This window comes from Culex quinquefasciatus, chromosome 3, assembly GCF_015732765.1.
Source record: "Culex quinquefasciatus strain JHB chromosome 3, VPISU_Cqui_1.0_pri_paternal, whole genome shotgun sequence".
NCBI classification, from domain to species: domain Eukaryota; kingdom Metazoa; phylum Arthropoda; class Insecta; order Diptera; family Culicidae; genus Culex; species Culex quinquefasciatus.
The window spans coordinates 188,266,856-188,292,310 of record NC_051863.1 but is presented as its reverse complement, the minus strand read 5'-3'; the positions used below and the strand labels follow the sequence as shown (position 1 = coordinate 188,292,310).

The 25,455-nt window shown below is 33.4% G+C and overlaps 1 protein-coding gene across 3 annotated transcripts in view; it reads right to left on the bottom strand.

Annotated features, from left to right (window-relative positions):
* LOC6052662 (syndecan) overlaps positions 1–25,455 on the bottom strand; it is a 79,593-nt gene that overhangs the window by 44,967 nt on the left and 9,171 nt on the right. For all 3 annotated transcript variants that reach the window (XM_038266025.1, XM_038266026.1, XM_038266027.1), the window contains exon 2: positions 6,020–6,151. In XM_038266025.1, coding sequence (XP_038121953.1) covers positions 6,020–6,151 — 132 coding nt within the window. The remainder of the gene's footprint in view (positions 1–6,019; positions 6,152–25,455) is intronic.

Here is a 25,455-nt window from a genome sequence, read left to right as displayed (position 1 = left end):
CTTATCCATACCTACAACTTTGCCGAAGACACCAAATCGATCAAAGTATTCCTTCAAAAGATACCGATTTTTGAATTTTCATATATCATTTTTGTATGGACAGCTGCCAAATTTGTATGGAAAATTATATGAACGAACTAATGATGCAAAATTGCTTCTTTGGGCATACCGAAGGCACCAAAAAAGTTACAGCCGGATTAAAAAATACAAAAAAAAAATCGAATGACCGAAATCTCAAAGAATTGCTCCTACATATTTTTTTTGTAGAAATTTTGGCAAGCTTTGTCAAATTTGATTGTTTTACTGAAAAATTTATCAGATCAAAATTCTTATTTTTTAATAGGCCATTAGAGACCATCCATAAACCACGTGGATACTTTAGGGGGGGGGAGTGGTTTGACGATTGTCCACGATTCATACAAAAAAGTTTTTTTTTTGTATGGACAATTTCCACGAGGGAGAGGGGGGGGGGGTTAACAGATTCCCAAAAAAGTGTCCACGTGGTTTATGGATGATCCCTCACCAAATTCAACGGAATAAATTCTCTACTCGGAAAAATTTGCATTTCCGTTTCTTTGCTTGTTATTTCTTTTTTATAATAGCTATAAAATAACAATTTTTTCAACTTGTTACGTTCCTTGCTTTACTTATTTAAAACAATAATTTTCTACTGACTTTTAAAGCAATACATTGTCTTTTAACCCACGAGAGAGTTTTCTCATTTCCAAGAATGAAAAACAAAAAGATCCCCACACAATGCCGACAATGCTCTCAACTAATTTTCCAGCGCATTCTCAAAAAGAAGCTAAATGTGTGCGGCAAAATTTATGAATCACGTGTATTGTTTATGATTACTCACGGGAGCGGGATCCATTATGGCACCGCACCCGAAAGATCTCTCCCCAAGTCCCGAAGCTTTTAGGTCGCGCAACCTTTACTCGCACAACTTTTCGGCAGCATTCCGTGAACCACCGCCATCATCGGCATCATCTTCATCACCGTGACGTGCTTTGAAATATTCAGTCCAAAAACCAACGGCCAACATCCGAAAATGTTCAGTGGCACTTTTATTGAGGGTTTTCACCAGAACTTCCATTCATTCGTTCGACACGGTAGCATTTCCCCCCCCCCCTCACTTTGTGACTCCGAGTTTGGCCCGTGCCACTCCCAGAGGCTATTTGTAATGCCCGACCTGCATAATTTTTGACCCCGAGGTGGCGCGTGCTACTCTACCAAATGATACCTAGTTTGACCCTGAATAGGGTGATCTGGATCAAGTTTTTTCAACCATAAAAATTAGAATCAAAGAAGAAAAGTTGAGAAACTGTCACAAAATAGAAACAAAATTTATGTAAATTTATTGCTACGATTGTTTGCAAAAAAAAGATGAAAATTTAAACAAACTGATCACCCTATTTCTATTTCCCCCAACACAGCTCTCAACCAAGGAGCGCGCACCCACTTTCAACTCCTGGACCACATCACCGTGAGTAGCAACGAGGACTCTGAATTATGCACGGAACTCGCCTCGAAAGGAAAGTTCTCCGAATTGACATGAAAAATTGGCTGCTGGTGGGTCGGTGGGCGGGGGGGGGGGGGGTGCGGTTGCTAAATGGCGGGAAGCTTTCCACCGCAATAGACCTGAAAAGCCACCGACCAGCAGCAAAAAGAAGTGGCAGACTAAAAAAAGAACTCTTCAAGAACAAAAAAAAGAAAAAGCGCGCGCGGAAAAAGTCAGAAAATTAAATTAACTTCCCGTGGTCACAGGGGTCGTGTGTGTGTGTGTGTGTGTGGGTGAGTGTGGGTGGCTGGTAGGTGGGTTTTATTGTACGTTGAAGGAAGTTTGGTTATCCGTTCATTTTTTTTTTTTGTAAAAATCAGTATTTCATGCTTTAATTTTTGTTTTTGACGCACTTTGTTGAAATCAAAAAACTTTCTTAAAACAAAAATTTATAAAATAAATAAAATTCTACCCGCGGAAAAATGGGCGATTTTAATAGTTACACTGTCAGTTGTTAGAAATGAAATCGTTTTTTTTTTAAATCAGGTTTGAAATTTAAAAAAAAGTGTGGTTTACGGATGGTCCCTTTATTTTCGGATTTCAGATCTGGATCACTGTGCAATGTTCTAACACTGATTTTTAAGTTGAAAAATTCCACAGAAAAACAATCCCCAAACTTCTGTTTCAAAAAAAAAAAAAACTCATTTTTCAATAAATTAAATAAATTAAAATTTATACGTGCAATTTTTCAAAAACGTACAGGATATTCTTTGTTAAATCATTTCCACACTTAGATTCAAACAAAAACGCACTTAGTTGAAAAATCGCTTAAGTTAAGATCGGTAAACCGATTCATGTCATTTCAATAACAAATATTATTAAAATAACAGAAAGTGTTATGGAATCTTCTTGAAAAATTTATTTTTGCATAACAGTTTAATAACAGTTAATGTTATCATCACAAAATTTTTTACTAATCTGATATTGGTTGAGAGCCAACACAACTTTGGAATAACATTTTTTGTTATGGAAGAATACCTCCAACTGTTATTGGGATGATCGGATTAGTTGTTAAAATAACAAAAAATAATAACAAAGATTTGTTCCAAGAATAACTAAAAATTTTATTAGTCTGTTATTACAATAACAATCCAATAACAAAAAAAATCATAACGACGAATAACAAATCTTGTTATAAATAACATAAAATGTTATTGGCCTAGTATTTTCAAATAACAAAAAATGTTATTCCCAAGTTATTTCCGTCTGCTCGGGATAGCAGTAATATTTTACCAAATGCGGTAGTTTGCAGTTTACCGAACTATCCAGCAGTTAAAAAATCTGCCAAATTTACAGAATTCAGCAGTTGAAAAGTCGGTAAAGTTTAGATCGGCGAAAAAAAAAAACGAAAACCCGATATTTGCTAAAATGTTCATTTTTCCAAATATCCATTTTACGATGAACAATAATAAATATCATTACCGAATTTAAGTATGTTTTCACCGAATTCGGTAATGTTCAGTTTACCGAACTGTTTAGCAGTTGAAAATTCGGTAAACATTACCAAATTCGGTACCCTAAAAACAATAAACAATTTTTTTTAAGATCTTGAGAGGTTCGATTCTTTAGGTAAAAATAAGTAAATGAGAAACAAAAACAAAACATGGAAATTCAAACCTCTAATGAAAAAAAAAAAAAATAAAAATAAAAAAAATCAGAAAAATCAAAATGCATCTTTTTATGACTTTTAAAAATCAAATATTGTTTTTTTGTAAACTTCTGTGTGATTGAAATTTAAATTTAATTTTAATGGAAATAATTTACTATTCAAGTATTTTTTTTTTACTATTTTCGATAAGAAGGACACAAATGAGTTTTATTACAATGTGGAAACCAAAAAATAATTGAAGAGATATTTGAAAAGGGCGAACTATTGAATATTTGGCCCTTTTCAAATGTTAGCCTTGATTTAATTTTTTTTAAGTTATGTTTTCGAAAAGATCGGAAAATTTCACGAATGTTTCATATTTTACCATTGCAAATCGGACCATTAGTTGCCGAGATATCGATGTTAGAAAATGGGACCAGCCATAAACCACGTGGACACTTTTTTGGATATCTCAACCCTCACCCCCCACCCTTCGTAGAGAATTGTCCATACAAAAACAATCTTTTTTGTATGGAGCGTGGACAATCGCTAAACCACCCCCCTGTCCACGTGGTTTATGGATGGCCCCCTTGGTAAACATCAATTTTCATGTTTTTAAACGTTTGCATCAGCAACTAAGGGTCGCGTCAACAAAGTTCAAAAAACAAAATATAGAGATTTTTTTCAGCTTTTCAAAAATATTTTTTTCCAAAAGTGGTCAAACATGTGCACTAATTAAAAAAAAAAAAAGAATGAAATACTGACTATTTTCAAAAAAAAAACCCCCAAAAATTGCCTTAACTTGAAAACGGTGCCTCTTATCAAAATTTTACTAAAGTACTTTTTGATTGCAAATTTGATTTTACATCGAAAAACGAAATTGAAAAATTTTTGCGACCAATATATCGATTTTTTCAAAAAATCAGTATTGATTCAAAAATTCTTAACTCAGTCAAAGATTTTTTGCACAACCTGGAAATTTCTAAAAAGTTGGCATTTGATGTCCTCTAAAACATATAAAAAAACTAAAAAAAAATAAAATAATGTATTTTTGCAAATCAAGTTTAAGTGACAAACAGTTAAAATCACCATTTTTTTTACCGTGTATCATTTTTTTTCAGTGTAGTCCGTATCCACACCAGGGTAGGTAAACCATCACCATCGCACTATCATTGATGCATATTTCGGTGCGTTCCTCGTCTCTTAAAATTTCTCTTCTCTTTCGCAGCCGAGTGATGGTCGGCTTGCTATCGCGAATATCGAAAGCCCATCACATCGACGAGAAATACCCTCTCGCTGGCTCCGATGGAACTATCGTTCCAACCGGAGAGGCACGCACACGAAATTGCTGTATACATACACTGGAGCTCACGCACACAAATGAACTCATTTCTACAGGGCTTACGGGCGAGAGAATTTCACGATTGCTATTTCTCTTGCTTTTTGAGCGAGGGGACTGGCTGTGTGAGAGATTTTTTTCCGTCTTACGCATCGGTTTGTTCGTTGCTCGCTATTTCATCGGCGTCGTTTTCGCTTCGCTCTCTTGATGCAGTTTTGGGAGAACGCCAAAAATTTGATGATTTGAGCGAGGAACGATATCTAAAAGCCCTCGCCATCGGCGAGGAAACGAGTAAATACCATCCCTGATCCACACTTTGCCGAAGACACAAAATCGATCAAAAAATTTCTTCACAAGATACAGATTTTGGAATTTTCATACATCGTTTTTGGTATGGACAGCTGCCAAATTTGTATGGAAAATTATATGGACAAACTAATGATTCAAAAGGGCTTCTTTCTTCTCCTCCTACCATTAAATTTTGCCTATCTTATTTTTACAGTCACTTTTTAAATGTTTTGCTTGTTTTTCACGTTTTCTGCTAAAAAATGGCACCATTATCATTTAAATTGTAAAAAAATGCGTAGAGGCATAGTTTGGGACACTAGAAAAAATTTTACTTAAAATATAGGAAATGTACATTTTTAAAAGCATTGGCAAAGTCACATAAAACAAGTAAAACTTCCAACCCATAAATTTTCTAAAATTTTAAGAGTTCATCCTTCCAATGCTTTTTATAGATCTTTTGATGGTTTAAAAATGATTTGTTGGCGATTTTTTCAATCGAGGCCTGGCGGGGTTGGGTTGTAAAGGGTTAAAATGTTTTAAAATGTGATCAAAATTTGAAGTTATTTTTTTAAGATTTAAAAAAAGTCATCATTTTCAATACATTTGCAATGTTATATAAAAAAAAGGAAAACTCAAAATTTGTACAAAAAAAACAAGTCTTCTGATAAATTTATTGTGTCGATTACTTTTGTTGACTTTTAGGATTCACTTCCTTGAAATTGGAGCGGGATATTAAAAAAAAGTTCAATGATCGAAATCATGAAAATTTACGTTGAGAGTTTTGATACAGTACTTGTTCGGTAACTGGGCTGAACGAAAAATTACGAGGGGACCACCGATGCTGCATATTTTCCTGATGAAATATAAAAATAAAAGTTAATCAAATTTATTAACAATGCTTACTTTTGATATTTCTTGAATTGTGACATGAAATTAAATAAATGTTCTAAAAAAGTTTTTTATTTATTAAACATGATATTTGCATCCATTAGCCCCTCGGTCATTTCGGTTTGTTTTGGTTTTTTGACGTTTGTCTGCTTTTTAACTGGGCTACGGCCCAGTTGCTTTGACTCGGTTGAAACTGGTGAAAGGAAACTTCACGTCCTTTGACGGTTATCTTTTCCCTCATACAATGTATTCTAACTAGGGGTTTTTTTTTGCCCTACTATATCTAGGCTGTGTCACTTGTGCTGCTTTTGCTGCTCCCGCGGTGATGGTGTGGCCACAGGGATTAAAACCTTACCTCTCCTCTGCTTCCGGAACCCTCGAGGCCTTCGTCGTCAATGTAGATATCATTGTTCGGGCTGGAACCTGCCGCGCCAAATGACGCCGACGACGAACCCGACAGGGACTGACTGTTGCGGTTATTTGATTTCTGCAATTAAAACCAAACAAGAGAGAGAGAGAGAGAGAGAGGACTGAATTAGTGATGTGGAAAAAAAGGGCGGTGGAGAGTACAGGTGAATAGAGGGGTCACACACACACGCACACACAAACACACACACATAGGCAAATGATGAAAAGGATCAAATCCTCATTTGCAGAACCAAAGCAGGGGTGGTGGCACCGGAATGAGAAATGGCACGGCAAATCGTTTGGGGCACTTCCTCTGAGAAAGTATGTCACCTCGTAGAACGTCACACGAGGGGAAAAAAATCCCTCAGGAGCAAGTCCTGTGTGAGTTTGTACACAGTATGACGAACGCAGAAAATGAAAAGAAAGAAAAAAGGAAAATGAATTGCGTTGAATCTAGATAAGTTTTCTGTTCTACAACACTATTTGCGCTAGAAATCTCCGCAATGCTGCTGCTGCTGCTGCTGCTTTTTTCGTTCGCCTCTGATAAGATTGATTTATTAATCGGTGCTCGGGGGACACAAACATTGCTGACCAAACAAGATGGCAAGAATTATGCTTGTTTGAGCAGGATTGTTCTGTCAGCTTTTTTTTTGTTTGCCGCTGCTAGCCTAACTCGCAGAACTAATATTATTTTAAGTTTTTGATTCGTTTCTGGATGGATTCCAGATTTCAGTTTCAGATGTGAAACAAAAAAATGCTCAAAATGACGCATTTTTCAAGCCTGATATGTGATTTTTTTTTTGGAGATTGATTGGTAAATGGAATTCTAGAAAAGTAAACATTCTCTTCTATTTGCCATTTAAGTTAATAAACAATGTTTACAAAGTAAAAGAATGTGAAGATTTTCAACCTGCTCAATGCATGGTATTCTGATCGATTTGGTGTCTTCAGCAAAGAATGTCTCAAAAAAATGTTTTGATATGTTTTAAGAAATTTTGACACCTATTCAAAAACTTTAGAAGAAATTGTTATTTAGAAAAGTATCGAATTCAATGCAAAAAAAAAAACTTTTTCACATCATTTTATGGAGGAGGGCCTAGTGGCGCGAAGATTAGTGGTTTCGGCTGCCGATCTCTAAGTTGCTATGGAGCGCGGGTTCAATTCCCGACTTATCCTACTGGCCTTCTATCGGATGGGGAAGTAAAACGTCGGTCCATTTGCGTAAAAGAGGTTTTGGGTGACTCACCAAACATAACCTTCGGACGCCTAGAAATGAGCAGAAACTTGCAACAGAGCCCACAAAAGACCCGGGGGTCGTTAAAGTGGATTGCTTTGCTTTTTTTACCATTGTATGGTGTTCAATTGAAGTTGCAATAGATTTTGTTAAGAATTTGTTTGAAAAAGTGTTCGAATTATAACCACTGAGCAATTCTCTGAGATTTTGGTCATTCGTTTTTTTTTTGTATTTTTTCAATACGGCTGAAACTTTTTTATTGCCTTATGTATGCCCAAAGAAGCCATTTAGCATCATTAGTTTGTCCATATAATTTTCCATACAAATTTGGCAGCTGTCCATACAAAAATGATGTATGAAAATTAAAAAAATAATTATTAATTTTTTTTATCGATTTAGTGTTTTCGGCAATGTTGTAGATATGGATGAGGACAACACTGTAAAAATGATGCACGGTAAAAAAATATGATTTTTTATTCATCTTTTTGTTACTAAACTTTATTTGCAAAAAATCAAAACATGTTTAAACAAGCCCAAACATGCTAAATATGATTATCAATGCCGAAAAATGCATTTTAGATTGTTTTCAGTTGATTAGATTACTATTTTCATGGAAATTTTAAAGTTTTTTGGAAAATTATTTTTTTTGCCCCCTGCCCCCATAAACTTTCAAAAATATTTGCAACGGCCTTATTCATTTTTTAAAATGAGTGTTTGCCATGTTTGTCCACTTTTGAAAAAAATATTTCTGAAAAGCTGAGAAAATTCTCAATATTTTGCTTCAAACTTTGTTGATATTACCTTTAGTTGCTGAGATATTCCCATGCAAAGATTTTAAAACAGGAAAATTGAAGTTTTTCAGTCGCACCCAAACACCCACCTTTATCTAATGTCGATAAATCAGCAACTCCGATGGTCCGATTTCCAATGTTAAACTATGAAATATTGGTGAAATTTTCCGTTCCTTTCGAAAAAAATATTTTCGATTTGAAAAAAAATCAAGACTAACATTCCAAAAAGAGCCAAACATTTGATCAATTAATGCTTTCGGCAAAGTTACGAATTTTTAGCAGATTTCTAATTTAGTTAATTGAATTACCTTTTTTAATATTTTTTTCAAAATCAGTATTTTTTGAATTTCAGGAAAAAATATATGTTTTAGGGGACAAAAACTCACAATTAGTGAGCCAAATTAAGCCGATTCAAATATTTTTCAAAGTGTTTGTCTTCGGCAAAAAGCAAAAAAAAAAAATATAAAAATTTAAATAACAAGCCATAGTCCCAACATTTGAATGCAAATAGTGTTTTAAAATGCATTTAACACTAGTTCAGTTATTTTGCAATCAATAGTTTTCAAACAAGGAAAGATTTGACAAAAACAAAAAAAAAACTTTTTGCGATACCAAACACAGAAAATTAACAAAAATTGATAAGATGTTTAAATCAACCCAGACATGCTAAAAACGATTTTAAACGTAGGGGAATGCATTTTAAACCAATTTCAGCTGATTGCACTTAAATTTCCATTGACATTTTTAAGTTTTTAAATATTTTTTTTTGCCCGTGATTTTTCGGGCCAACTTCGAAGAGGGGGGAGACAAAACCTTTAAAAAAATTGTACCACCCTTATCTTACCCAAAAAAAAGTACCTGGCAAAAAGTAAAAAAATGTTGTTAAAGTGACCATTTTCAAGACACGGCCACTAATTTTTTTGATATTATCTAAAAAGTTTCAGTTTTTGAATTTTTAAAGCTGTTGTAAGTACATAAGTCAATGATTTTCAGACTGTATTTCAAATATCGATCTTGTTTTATGTAAAAAAAAGTCTAGGAGCAATTTTCTTGCTTTTTGTAAAAAATGGTTGATTTTAATTTTTTGTCATTTTGATTTTGATGAAAGTTTGACTATCAATTCCTTAGGTACAAATAAGCATTTTTGCATTACTGGTTTTTCCATACAAACTTGGGAGCTTTCCATACATAAGTGCTATGAAAACGTTCAAAACCCTGTAACTGGAGAGTAATGATGAGGGCTTTTCAGAAAAAATAGGCTGTTGTAAATATTTCTTAAATGTTTTTTTTTTTGTTTCCAATACATTTTTTTATTTGTTATTTACTTTCAAACACCAACATCTTTTTTTAAACTTTAAAATTTTCAACATTTTTTGATAATGTTTTCTTTATTATTAATGATGAAAATACTACATGGTTAATTCCTCCTTTTGTCCCTGATCACGACTCCGAGGTCCGTTTTTTGATATCTCGTGACGCCCCTCCGTATGACCCTTTCCAGTTTTGAACATGCGAAAAAGAGGTGTTTTTCAATAATTTGCAGTCTGAAACGGTGATGAGATAGAAATTTGTTGTCAAAGGTACTTTTATGTAAAATTGTACGCCCGATTTGATGGCGTACTCAGAATTCCGAAAAAAGGTATTTTCATCGAAAAAACACTAAAAAAAATATAAAAAAATCTGCCATTTTCCGTTACTCGACTGTAAAAAAATAATGTAAAAAAACGCAACAAGTAACTTTTTCTTCGTAAAATCGTGAAACTTGTGATATTTTTAAGCAACCCCCTCATGTTTATAAATCTTTTTTTTTGTAATTGTGTGCTCTAAAACTTTGTAGAACATTGTTACACTCTAAAAAATAACCCTGCAAAGTTAGAAAAAAAACACGAAATTTTTAAAATGAAAACTTTTGTTCTGAATGAAAAATTTACCCTTCTGGGTCAATGTAGATTCGAAAAGTACATAAAACGAAAAGTACATAAAATTTCCCTTAAAATGACATGTTCCAAATGTTTTACAGTCGAGTTACGGAAATCGGCAGAGTTTTTTAAACTTTTTTAGTGTTTTTTTTCGATGAAAAATACGTTTTTTCGGAATTCTGAGTACGCCATCAAATCGGGCGTCTAATTTTACATAAAGTCTCTTTGACACCAAATTTCTATCTCATCACCGTTTGAGGCTGCAAATTATTGAAAAACACCTTCTTTTTTCGCATGTTCAAAAATGGAAGGGGTCGTACCGCCCCTTCGTCACAAGATATCAAAAAACGGACCTCGGATTCGTGATCAGGGACAAAAGTTAGGACAAAGTTTCACGCAAATCGAAGAGGGATCGGGGCAACTTTTCCCGATTTCGTGTAACTTATATTTTTAACTTGTAATGTTTTGTTTATAATGAATGATGAAAATTGCTGTATATTTGTACCAAGTCGATTTAAAAAAAAATATTTCAGTATTTAATAAACCACAAGCCTTATGTAAACAGCAGGCGAAAACTAATATCAAGTGCCCCATAAAAATAATGGCCCTGTAAACAGAACGACAAATTGTTACTAAAAATAGCAGAAATATATTGCCAACGGAATATATTCAAATAAACAGTCCCTCTCTCTCCCCATCATTATGATCTTATTTCGAAACCACACACACTCAAGGAGCCACCACCATGGATACAAGATGAAGATATTTGCGATTCCAAGAACTTCCTCCCTCCCCCTTTCTTTTCCTCCTTCCGAAGTCCTCTTTATTCCCAAACCGTCACTGCATTGCAGAAACCAGCAGCATCAGACAAAATTATCCCCGCAGAGAGGGTCCTTCACTCAGAAGGAAACTTTTCGCGTAGTTTTTTTTTCTGTTGCCTTCTTGTTTCAAGGATGCTGCTGCTGCCCTTTCCCCGGTTCCGGATCCTACGTCAGAACCCGATTATGCACGCCACCTTGCCCCGTTGACGTCATCATCACTCTAGTGCCGACTAGTGTGTGTATGCGTCTAATGGGGTGGCCACACCCCCCCTAAGGGCACTCCTCGTAAGGAAAAAAAAAAAACAACAAGCCAAACAAAGACGCACATTTTCCACTTGAAGTTTTCGTTTCGTTTTCGAAAAAAAAATGCAAAAAAAATAGATCGCTGTCCGAGACGCGTCCTCAGGTTGGGCCCGAGGAGGGGTTCAAGTGGGCAACCCTTTGCCTGTCTTTATCTCCGGTCCGGTCATTCCGAGACAACGAGACTCCACTTACGCTAGCAGCGCAGCCTCGGCAATTCAAAGGATTGAGGTTCTCCTTTTTTTTGCTCTGTGTTGGCAGACTGCTAACGTTTGCACTTTTTGTGTGTCGTTCATTTGTTCTGAGGATTTTTCCCTCCCCGAGGGCATCAAAAAGTTCTTTTCATTTGTACAAGTTTTTTTTTCTGCTCATCATTTTATCGTTTGTCGTTCCAATATTTATGTTCTGCCTCCACCCCCTTGAGGGACGCAAAAAGGAGGACCTTCCTCAATGGTTTCCTTCGCCGAAGGGTGGAGATATATATAATATTATTCCAACACCGAAGGATATCGATTTTTTCGCACAAATTTCAAAATTGCATAACACACACTCTCCGGATCGTCGTCATTAATCAGTATTCCTAGACGAGGGGTCTACCACCCCACTAGGGTGGTCCGGTCGTGCACAATCAGCGCGACATCTCGCGGAATATACACACCTTCTTCTATCTCCTACTCCTCGCTCGCTCTCAGGAAGTCCCGTACACAAAAACACACGCCTTCGCAAAGAGTTCACTTTTACAACACACAAAAAAGAAGAAGCTCTCACAACGTTACGCCGAAACCGATTGAGTTTTTTGTTTGTCGAGCAAAGCTCTCAATATGTGTACTTCAATTCCTTAACCTTAATTCTTCACGATGCATCTCCGCTAAGCTAAGTGTGTTGTTACCATTCGTTGATTAGGTTTGTAAAAATTTGTTAGGCAAAACTTGTTCTGGAAAGCACCACACGGGAGTGTATTTTTCTTCGTTGATTGCTATCTATGTTAAACTGAGGAAACTCCACCAACAAAAAACCCGTCGTGCCACGCAATGACGACACACTACTGCTCTCCGCTACGCGTAGATTCCGAATGAGAGCCTTCGTCCTGCGATCCGTCCTTCTGCAGTTGACCCAACCAACCAACCAACGCCAAGAAGAGAAGAGCACCGTGCTCATCCGGGAGATTCATCTCGTGGTGGGGAGCCCAACCTTCACCATCAGCAGCAGCAGCAGCAGCACCAGTATCCTTGAACGTGTTCTCTCCTGCTCTCTGTGTGATTGGGAGGGTTCTGCTGCCTGCTTCTCTCGGCTGAAGGATGAAGAGAAAACATGCGCCCAAACACATGCAAATAAGGAGTCATTGTGGGGCAGGATAACAACACACAGCGTCATCGGTGACGTTTGTTGTTGTCCTCCTGCGAGATGACACACTGTCATCAGTGATGATGACAGGGGCAGTGGGGTTGGTGACCGGGAATTCATCAGGTTTATCAAGTATTTTTATTCAAAACACCAAACAAATTTGTCCTAACAATTCCAGAGTTTTTTTTTATTATTGTTTTTGAAAAGGACCCATAAACATATAAAACAATATTCAATGTTTGGCCCTTTTAAAATGTTAGTCTTGATTTAAAAATTTTAAAAATATTTTTTTCGAAAAGATCGGAAAATTTTACGAATGTTTCATATTTTAACATTGATAATCTGACCATTAGTTGCTGAGATATCGTCATTAGAAAATGGTGGGTTATTTTGGTGATATTAAGAAAACTTCAATTTTCGTGTTACTTTTTCTTAAAGCGACTCTATTTCAGCAACCCGAGGTCCAATCTTCAATGTCTCTTAGACAATTTTATAGCAACTTTTCTTTTCTGAACTTTTCAAAAAATATATTTTTAGAAACGGTCACTCATGATCACTATTTTTAAAAATTGAAAAACTGCAAATATTTTGCTAAAATCAAACTTTCGGTGGCTATATCTTGAAAACAGAGCCCTTTAGGGACAATCCATAAACCACGTGGACACTTTAGGAGGGGGTATGAGAATTGTCCACGGTCCATACAAAAAGATTTTTTTGTATGGGCAATTGTCCACGAAGGGAGGGGGGGGGGGGTTGAGGTATACAAAAAAGTGTCCACGTGGTTTATGGATGGTTTCTTATCAAAAAATCTGTAAAGTACTTTTCGATTGCAAATTCAATTTTGCATTAAAAAATAATGTCAAGCTTGTTTTTGCATGAAGCTCCGATTTTTTCCAAAAATCACTTCTTTTTCAAAAATTCATAACTCAGCGGCAGATTTTTTGACCATGTTTCTCTATGGCTCAAAAGTTGCGGATTTTTGTCCCCTAAACCATATTAAAAAATCTCGAAAATCAAAAAATATGTATTTTGGGAAATTGAATTTCAGTGAAAAAAAAGTTGATTAAAAAATCTGCAATTTATTTTCCGTGTACCTATTTTTTCTCAAAAGTCCTCAACAATACCTACAACTTTGCCGAAGACACCAAATTGATCAGAAAATTCATTCAAAATTTACAGCTGTTTGAATATTTACATACCATTTTTTAGAGGACAGCAGCCAAAATTGTATGGAGACTTGTATGGATAAACCAATCACACAAAATAGCTTATTTGGTCATAGGGAAGGCCCCCACAAAGTTTGAGCCAAATCAAAAAATACAAAAAATAAAAATGGTCGAAATCGGCCGATTTCGTAAAGAGTTGTTCAATGGATAATTATTATCCAACGCAGGAAAATTTTGAAGTGGTTTGAAAAAATAAAATTCCTCTCATTAATATTTGAAAACTATAGGCAACGGTCTCAGAAGGTTCACCAACCTCAATATTTGTTTGCAATTTGATTATCCTGAACTGAAAAAAAATGATTTTTTTATTCAAAATTGTAAAGAAGCATAGCCCTAAACCTTAAATTAAGCCCTCCCCAACCCAACCCCGCCCCTAGACGGGCTGCGATCTACAAATTCGCCAAAAATCATTTTGACATCCAATTTTTGATCTTTGAAAAGCATTGGAAAGAAGAACTTTTAAAATGTTAGGATTTTATGTTCGAAGTGTGACTTGTTTTATCTGTGTTGTGTTAGCATAAGCATAAGCATAAGCATAGGTGCCCACCCGCAGTTGCTACTCCGTTATTGACCAGGACCTCCAGAAGTTACATCCACGAGCCGTGGAAGATAAGTGGGTGCTATCTTTCCTCGCTTCGCAACTTCTCAAAGGCCCCTATCATGCTGATCAATACCGGCGCCGGCCACGACCAGTGGTAGGGTCACGGGGAAGTGGATGGGAATGTTAGTCCGATACTTGAGTGATAGAGACCGCCCAATCGACTGCTTCTCCGACAAAGTATCACATGAGTTTTGAGGGGGTTAGTAGATGGGTATGAGGTCAGGATTCACGAGTGGCAGTGATGTGACCATGAGCATTTAGTTTATCGGTTGAAAAATTTAAATCTTAGGCAGCCGGCTGCGGAAAGACAAATAATTGATTAATTAAAAAGTTTTTTAATCGAACGCGTGCCAACCGAGCAGTAGTGCTATGGGCTGGACTTATCAGTATATGTTTACTGTTTCTACAATTAAGATAACGCGAGCAAATTTCAAATCTCTTCGCAGCACACAATACACGACAAAAATGCGAAACAAAAGGCACACACAAAAAAAATCACTTTTCACTCCGAACCAAACCAAACCAATGGCGCAGAATGGCCTCTCTCATAAAAAAGGCACCTACAAAGTTTAAAGCAATTAAAAAATGCAAAAAAAAAACAATGGCCGAAGTTTTCAGGTCAAGTGACCACATTTTGGTTAAACATTTAGAACTGCTCTATTTTGAAACAGAGTTCAAATTATTTTAAATTTTTAGAAAAACAAAATCCACATGGTGGCCACTTAAATCCCAAAACCTTAAACAATAATAATTTGTTGATAATTTCTTATCAAAAAATGTTAAAAAATGTTAAATATATTCAAATAAATATATTGCTGAAAATAGAAACTTGACAAATATTTTAAAAAAATACTTCAAAAATGAAAGCTCTTAAAAGTTTTATTCAGTGAGAAAAGTAAAAAAATCGGCCTTTGATAAATATTTAGAAACTTAAGAAATTTAAAGGATCATAATGCAAATTTCTTAGTAAGAGATTTTTGGTTCACGTTTTTGCCAGGAAAAAAGACTTGCAAAACCAAAACAAAAAAATCTTGAAGGAAAATGAAAAGATGCTTATTTTTACCCCTATTAATAATGAAAATCATCAAATTGAATAGAATCAGGACATCGTTTATCTAGTTAGTTATGTTTTTCCACCCAAGTTTATTAAAAAAAAAAAGTTATTTAATCCACCTTTAGGTGGTTGGTGCCTTCCTCTCATTTATTGAGTGATTCCAACCCCCCTAAAGTATCCACATAGTTTATGAATCTCCACTTACGTGATCGCAGCAAAAAAAAAGACTACTTACAGATTTTTTGTCAACATTATACAGGCACCGCCTTTGAGGAAAATGGCATCCCTCTACACGGCTTCTTCACGGCGATCAGACCCGACCATTTGAGGTTATGTCAATTCAGACCATTTTTTTTAAACTGCTTGTAATTTTAGATAGTTACGTCAGATCAGGGAAACAAAAGTTTGGCAAAAAGGTTTGTAATGTCCTAATAGATTTATTATGACATTCAAAAAAATACTCCATAAAAAAAACAAAAGTGATTTAATCCATGTCATCATAGCCATAAAATATTGATTAGGATGATTAATGACTGAAAAAGTCCCACCATATCAAATAGTTTTATTAAGAGGAAGGCAATAATTTTTTTTGTTAAAAAAAGTTGCATGTAAAAATTTCACAGATAATTAAAAAATATGGCAAGAACTAGAACAAAATCTTCAAAAAAAAAAAATGTAGTTTCAGACCCTTTGCACTTTTAAAGAAAAAACTGAAAACGTGGAAAGTGAACATCGGTCCAATAATCAGAAATTAAAAAAAAATCTATAAATGTGAATGCTGAATCTCTATATTTTTTTAAATGACGTTAATCGAATTTATCCTGATTACTCCCTAAATTTCAGGCTATGTTCTGGGGCCATATTGCTACAAAATTCCGGTCGAGGCGTTCAAAATTGAACACTTTTGTCTTTTTCATATATCCGTGAGACACGCTATTGCTCATATCCCATTCAGTTTGAGCAGAGTATCAGATAGAAAAAAAGGCTCAATCGCAGATAAATGTTTTGAAAAGGTAGCACTTTGATTATATTGTTCTGTCTATGTTAAACTTGAAAACGGTGAACATTATCAAAATTTCACTGCAGTACAATTAAACAATTCCAAGTCAGAAGGGAATCAAACATACCATCTTTTACATACAAAGCAACACCCGTAATATTTTGGCAAAGGAAAATCCCGGAAGCTAGGAGATCTCTTTTCCCGGATTCACTTATCATCACTGACACCATTGTCATGTCTCTCTCTTTCTCTCCTCAACAAGGACGAATCTCGCAAAGCAAAAAAGACCAGCGTTGCCAGCAAGTGACTTTGCATAAACGGAGAAGAGCCAACTTCATTCCAGCTCCTTTCTGTGGTTTTGCGCGCTTCTTCCCCGACTTCCGTCAAGCCCATTTTAATGGTGACATCACATTGCCACAACAACCACAACGCGAGCTAAATGACAAATCGATTTAGTATAATCAATTTTCGCCCGAGACGGCCCCCTGCTCTGCTTGTAGGCTTTGGAGAATTCCCGCGAGAGGAAATTTGGCCCAGTTTATTACCCAGTCTCTCTAATGTTGTGATACCGATGCCAAAACAGGACATGAGCCTTATTATTGGTGTTGTGCTGCCAAAACGTTTATGGCTTCGAATGCAAATTTTATGAAGAGATTTTTTGCTGCTGCTGACTTTGAACTTTCTAGACAATTTTTAAGAATAAAAACAAGAAGGAAGAGTGAGATTCTATTTTTGGGTAGTGCGTTTTACGGCACACAATTGCGGAAATTGATCGTAAATTGATAAATGAGCCACGATATTTGAAATTTATTCCATTTATGGCACCATACGGCGTTTTCTGAAGCTTGGTTTATTTTTAAAGGTAATACTCAGCCAAATGATGTCAGGGATCATCAATTTTGATTTGAATGATATCTTTAATGAGATTTTTATAAACCTTGAATCGAATCTTGATAAGAAATCGTCGCTTGTGACAAGTTCTAACTTTTTATATTATTGCAGACGTATTGAAATGTGATTCTATTAATTTGAAAACTAATATCTGGAGTTTTTTTTTTTGAAAAGGTCCAATAAACCAAATTTTGAATTTTTGCTTTTTGGGTGTTTTTAACACCCCTGACTCAAGGCGATTTCAAAAACACCCAAAAAGCAAAAACTGGAAATTTGGTTTATTGGACCTTTTCAAAAAAAAAAACTCCAGATATTATTCGTTTGAAAAACCAAGTTTATGGATTCAGAAACTCATAATTGAAGTGTCAAGTTTTTTTTTTTTCAAAGGTACACCAAATATTTTTTCAAGGAACATTTTTTTATGAAAAATGAGTCTAATCAACAATAAATAATATTGAGCATGTTTGAGCTCGTTTATAAAATAGTACGAAAAAGTAAGAAATATTGTGCTTCAGAAGAGTTGTAGGTATATTGAGAAAGACATTTCAGAAAAAAAAAAAAACTGTATTTTTCTATGATTCAGCAGTACAAAAAAGGAAACTTTTGATTCACAGAGAGGTATGGACAAAACTTTTTTCACAAAGATATTAATATTCGAAAAAATATTATAACTTTTAAAAATATTAAAAATACACTCTTATTTTTTTCTTAAATAATTTGCAAAATTGTAAATAAATTTTCAAATGAGCAGTTCTCTACGTAATCGGTCTTTTCTTTTATTGATTTTAATATTTGTATTTTTTAATCCGTCTGAAAAATTTTTGGTGCCTTTCGGTATGCTCAAAGAAGCCATTTTGCATCATTAGTTTGTCCATATAATTTTCCATACAAATTTGGCAGCTGTCCATACAAAAATAATATATTAAAATTCAAAATTCTGTATCTTTTGAAGGAATTTTTTGAACGATTTGAACGAAAGTCTTCGGCCAAGTTGTAGGTATGGATAAGGACTACACTGAAAAAAATAATACATGGTAAAAAAATGGTGATTTTTAATTTCACTTTTTGTCACTTGATTTGCAAAAAAAACTATTTTTCATTTTCTGATATGTTTTAGGGGACATAATATGCCAACTTTTCAGAAATTTACAGAATGGGCAAAAAATCTTTGACCGAGTTATGATTTTTTGAATCAATACTGATTTTTCAAAAAATCGAAATACTGGTCGCAAAAAATTTTCAACTTCAATTTTCGATGTAAAATCAAACTTTCAATTTAAAAGTACTGAAGTGAAATTTTGATAAAGTGCACTGTTTTCAAGTTATAGCAATTTTCAGGTAACTTTTTTAAAAAATAGTCTCAGTTATTCATTTTTTTTAAAGTTATGTTTGCCACTTTTGAAAAAATATTTTTGAAAAACTGAGAAAATTCCCTATATTTTGCTTTTTTGAACTTTGTTGACACGATACTTAGTTGTTGAGATATTGCTATGCAAAGGTTTAAAAACAGGAAAATTGATTTTTTCTAAGTCTCACCAAAAAACGCACAATTCTCTAATGTTGATATCTCAGCAATTAACGGTCCGATTTTCTATGTTAACATTGGTGAAATTTTCCGATCTTTCCGAAAACATATTTTTTTTTTTTCAAAAAATAAATGAATCAATAAAAAAAGACTAACATTTCAAAAGGGCCAAACATTCAATATAACACCCTTTTGAAATGTTAGTCTTTATTCAAAAAAATTGAAAATGTTTTATCAAAATTTCACTAAAATTCTTTTCGATTGCAAATTCGAATAATTAAGTTGAAAATTTTTTTCGACCAATATTTCGATTTTTTGAAAAAATCAGTATTGATTCAAAAAATCATAACTCGGTCGAATATTTTTTGCCCATTCTGGATATTTCTGAAAAGTTGGCATTTATGTTCCCTAAAACATTTCAGAAAATGAAAGAAAAAATGAAAATAGTGTTTTTTTGTTTGGCAAAAGACAAAAAATTAAATAGCAAATCAGCCATTTTTTTTACCGTGTATCATTTTTTCAGTGCAGTCCTTATCCATACCTACAACTTTGCCAAAGACACCAAATCGATCAAAAATTCCTTCAAAAGATACTGATTTTTGAATTTTCATATATCATTTTTGTATGGACAGCTGCTAAATTTGTATGGAAAATTATATGGACAAACTAATGATGCAAAATGGCTTCTTTGGGCATAACGAAGGCACCAAAAATGTTTCAGCTGGATTAAAAAATACAAAAAATCGAATGAGCGAAATCTCCGAGAATTGCTCAAATGGAAAAGTTCATCATCTTTTTTTTCGATAAAATTTTCCGTTTTCAACTTAATTTCAGAGAATTTTTAAACCATTTATTTGTTTAGTAAAAATCAAATTTTTAATGAAATTTTAAAAATGTTTTCAATTTGTTTTTTTTTTCAACTGACGATAACTCGACAACTTTTGATCTGATTATCAATATTTTATATTTCAACGCTGTGTAATTTTTTAAGATTTTGAATAAAAATGTTTTTAAATGAGGCCCAACATTTGAAAAGGTTCATATCTTTGTTGTTGCTCTAATTATTTTTGTTTTTCTTTTTTTAAACATTTTGCGATTTTTTTCAATCAAACGCTTCAAAATGTTGGGGCCATGTTAAATTGTTTAAGCTTAAAGCTTTTTTAAAGGTTTTCCATTTTATTTTTGTAACTTTTTGTAAATCCAACAAATCCAGTGTATTTCTAATAATTAGATTATTAGAATTGAAAAATTTAAAAATGCTTTTCCTTGAATTTCGTGGATATTTTGAAAGAGATAGTGACAATATTTTCATTTAATTTTATAACAGTTCAATGGACGGATGATCTAAATAAAAACACAGGTTGGAGAACACGAGTTTTTATTCAGGGTAGTACAAAAATGCAGTATTTTTTTCCAGAAAAAAGCATCCTAAAGCATTATTTTAAAACATCAAAAATATGTTTATTTCTAAATAAAATTAACTTACAACGAATCAAAAATGGTGCAACTCATTCAAGAATATTGTAAATTAATATATATGTTAAACTGGAAAATTAACATTTTGTAACAAAAAGTTAATTAAAAGAATGTATTTTTTCAAGAGTTTAAAAAAAATGTTGAGACTTTTCGGTGCCTGGAGAAAATTGCTCAAAAGCCATTTAAATCAGTTCAGAGTTCTAATTTTCTAATTTATTTTTCGCTTGGTTAGTATCTTTGAAAAAAAAAAATTGATTTAAAATTTTAAGATAGCTTAAAATATTCAAACGAAAAAAAAAAACATTTCAGAGTTAATATGGCCTCAAAAGTAACAGAAACAAATTAAGATTGAATACGCATAGTTAAAGTGCGCTTCAATTTTATCAAAGAAATGATTCGGTTTCCTTCAATAGAAATATGCAGCTGAAAGCGAAATTGGACCGCATATGTATCAAGAGGCTAGGGGTTTACACCATAAGCCGTATTCCAGGAAGTGTATCGCTTCTAGGATTGAAAAATACCCGCCCGTAAGCTCTCTGAATTTACTGCAGCTCGAAATTTGAACTTATTTTGAAAGCAAACAAAAACAAAAGTCCTGTGTAACAATAACAACCTTGAATATTATGTTTTAAATAATTTCAAGTAAATATCAACTATTTTTACGTTTGCTTCTCTTGAAATTGATTTCGCCAAGAAGTTATTCAAGATTCAGGATTTCAAAACCTATTTAAAACTGGTTTATAATCTAAACAGAAGATAAACCTGTTCTGCCTGATGGTACATAAAAAACTATGCTTTGGCAAAAGGTAAATCTCGAGTATCATCACCTTCCCTGATGGACTTCCACTAGTTTCAGGTGGGCATCGTTTCACCCCACACCTCACCCATCCTGTCCTGCTCCGTTCAACCAAAACCAAAATCCCACCCGAAAAACCAGTCACTAAACACGTGAATCAACTCAGTCCGGGCAGCCAGCAGCGGCAGCACGCGTAGGTGTATTAATTTCAAATCCATTCCAAATCTTCAATTCCCCAAAACCAGAAAGCCGCCCAAAACGGGTCGACCCCGTCTCCCTGTCCCTGTCCCTCAACGCGCTTCTCCTTTTGACGATATGATAATGTAAACAACATTTTGGAAACTGGAAAAATGCCATTCCTCTGCATCAGCGCAAACCAAGCCAGATGAGAGATGATGATGGTTTCGAAATCGAAACTTTAGGGAGAATTTGCTGCCTTTGTAACAACTTTTAGAACAAGATTTAGAATCAAACTAAATTTTTCAATAGATCTAATTTCTTGATTTCAAAAGAATAACTACAGAAAACGATTCGTCAATCAACCCTTTTCAAAAGTAACTTAAGATTCTGGGCGGTTTACCCTGGCAGAAATTGGTAAACACACTTTACCAAAACAAGATGCAAATTTACTTGCAGCACGAAACTCCCGTTAAAAAAAAAAGTGACGACAGTCGAAGAGGTAGTGCTGCAAAGGGAAAGGGGAGGAAAGGACGGAAATTTACTCGTTTTTAGTGCGCGCTGGATTTTGGTTCTTTACCAAGTTTCAGGCCACAGATACTTTCCAATGGGTATCTTCGAAACGAAGAAAAAGGTACATGTGGCAGGTGGGGAAGGTTTACGCGCGCAGAAGGAAGCATATCCCGTAGACAAGTGAAAAACGATGATTGGCGAAGGACACCTAGCAGTGTGTGTCAGTTATGTCAGTTTAAAGAATAGAAAACAAAATCATTTAACTTTGTTTTTATTAAATCGTTTTTTCAACATATTAAATGCCTTGAAATATGTTGAATATCTTCAAAAACATGCATTAACAATTGTAAATATTTTTTAGATTTTTTTTTCTCGTGGCATTCACGTTTTTTTTCATTTTTTATTTATTTATTAGAAATATGATTCATTAAAATCATGAAAACAATCAGAAAAAAAGGTTGACAGATACTTCAAATTTTCATTTTTTTACTAGAAACCCGACAAAACAGTCCGGGGAATCTTGAAAGATGTTCTTCATTAATTATGTGTAATAACTCCAATCATAAAGGCTTTACTCTTAATATAATCAATCTCTTTTGAAAGAATTTTTTGATCGATTTGGTTGTCTTCGGCAAAGTTGTAGGTAAGGACTACACTAAAAAAATGATACAAAGTAAAAATTATTTAATGATTTTAAATTTCACTTTTTGTCACTAAAACTTGATTTGAAAAAACACTACTTTTATTTTTTTTACTTTCAAATATGTTCTAGGGGACATCAAATACCAACTTTTCCGAACTTTCCAGAATGTGGAAATTATTTTTAAATCAATGCTGCAAAAAAATATAAAAATTTAAATAACAAGCCATGGTTCTCATCATTTGAATGAAAAAGTTTTTTAAAGTGCATTTTACACCTGCCCAGTTGTTTTGCAATCATTAGTTTTCAAAATATCCAAGTATTGAAGAGATTTTTTTTTCGCCGAAAGAAAAAACTTTTTGCATTTAACATTGGAATTCCACAAAAATTTAAAACATTTTTGATCGATCCCATGCGAATGTGATTTTAAATGCAAGAAAATGCATTTCTTTCTTTTAAATTTTGAAGTTTTTTGATTTTTTTTGCCCTTGATTTTTTGAACCGATTTTGAAAAGTGACGACATAAAGTTTAAAAAATATTTGCAACGGTCTGATTAGAGAAAAAACGGAATATTGGCTGCAAAAATCATACAACTTAATTTGCAATCAAAAATTACTTTAGTTAAATTTTGATTAAGTTCACCGTTTTCAAGTTATAGCCACTTTTTGGTAACTTTTTTGAAAATAGTCAAAGTTATTTATTTTTTTAACTAGTACCAATATTTGCCCAGCTTTGAAAAAAATATTATGAAAAGCTGGGAAAATTCTCAATATTTTGTTTTTTTTAACTTTGTTGATACGGCCTTTTGTTGCTGAGATATTGCCATGCAAAGGTTTAAAAACATGAAAATTGATGATTTCCAAGTCTCACCCAAACAACCCACCTTTTTCTAACATCGATATCTCAGAAACTAATGGTCCAATTTTCAATGTTGAAATATTAAACATTCGTAAAATTTTTCGATCTTTTTGAAAACAATACTTTCATTTTTTTTCAATCAGGACTAACATTTTAAAAGGGCGTAATATTGAACGTTTTTACAAATTGAACTTTCATGTATCATATTTTTTGTATGGAAAATTATATGGACAAATTAATGATGCAAATGGCTTCTTTGGGCATACCGAAGACACCAGAAAAGTTTCAGTCGGATAAAAAAAAATACGAAAAAATCGAATGACCGAAACATCAGAGAAGCATAAAAAACACCTTTCGAAATTGACGATACATTTTCAAACGATCATTTTCTGCAAAATTGTGACACTTTCTGGCTTTCTAGACTTCACAATAGATAAGAAATTTTACAAAATATTCTGCCATAATTTAAAAAAAAATAATAATTATAATTGTTTTATTTTTGTTTTTAATCTTGTGACATTTCAGCCGATATCCCTTGCCTGCGAGTCAAGAATAGAACAAATAAATAAAAATATAAATTAATAACATGATATTATTATTTTAATGGAAAAGGTTTGTAAAATGCATTGCCAACAACATTTGTTAAACAATCATTGTTTAAAACAAGTTTTGACAACATTTTATATAATGCGATTTTTTATAGTCGTGTACATCGACATTTAACAAATATTCGAAGTATTTTCAAGAGGTTAAATCATGCTAAAAATGATAATCAACTAGGAAAAAAAATCGTTTCGATTGTTTTCATTTGATTACTAGTAGGTTTCCATTTAAATATTTTAACCCCTTGATTTTTTGGGGGTGGCCTAAACTTTGAAAATATTTGCCTTAGGCCGTTGCAAATATTTTTTTGAAGTTTATGTCCCTCGACTCTGACCAAAGTCCGAGGCAAAAAGTATAAAAATTTAAATTACGAGCCATGGTTTCAACATTTTAATGGAAAAAGTAGTGTAAAATGCACTATACACCTGTCCAGCCGTTTTGCCATCATTAATTTCCAAAGTATTGACGAAAATTTTATTTTTTTCGAAAAATTAATTTTTTGCGTTGCTGAGATTGAGATTTCATAAAAATTCAAAACATTTTGTAAGAAGCCCTAACATGCTAAATATGATTATCAATGCAGAAAAATGCATTTTAGATTGTTTTCAGTTGATAAGACTACTATTTTTATGGAAATTTTGAAGTTTTTTGGAAAAAAAATGTTTGCCCCAAAACAAAACCAGTGTTTATTTATTTGAAAATACATTGCCATAAATGAATAGAACTCAAAAATCATACAGGATTCAGAATTATATTATTTTTTTGAGATAAAAAAAATATTGTAACGATGAAAATTAAACCCAAATAATTGAACGGTATTTAATTTTAAATATTTGTTGTATTATTTTAGGCTGGTACAAATATTTTTAAAAGTTTTTGTCACCCCCCCTTCAAAATTGGCCCGAAAAATCAGGGGGCAAAAAAAATATTTTTACAATAAACTTTAAAATTTCAATGAACATTCAAGTGCAACCAACTGAAATCAAATTAAAATACATTCTTCTGCGTTTAAAATCATTTTTAGCATGTTTGGGTTTATTAAAAAATCTTAATATTTTTTGAAAATTTTCGATGCAAAATCTTTTTTTTCGATACAATTTTTGTTTTTGTCAGATCTTAGATTTTTTGAAACCTAATGATTGCAAAACAACTGAACTAGTGTAAAATGCATTTTAAAACACTTTTTCATTTAAATGTGAAGACTATGGCTTGTTATTTAAATTTTTATATTTTTATTTTTGCCCCCTTGACCTCGGCCAGGGCCGAGGGACAAAAACTTTTTTAAATATTTGCATCGGCCTTATAGGTTTTTAAATAATGACACTTACTTTTTTACTTTTTTGTTCAAGCTACCAAAAAGAGAATTTTAGTTTGGATAATTTTTGGATTTTTTTTTTTTAAATAAAAATTGAATTTACGAGCCAAGGTTTAACAATTGGATGAAAAAAGTGTTTAAAAATGCATTATACACCTGTCCAGTTATTTTGCAATCATTCGTTACCAAAATACCTAAGTATTGACGATTTTTTTTTGCCAAAAATAAAGTTTTTGCGGTTCTCTGTACATTGGAAATTCATAAAAATTCAAAATATTTTTAATCCAGCCCAAACATG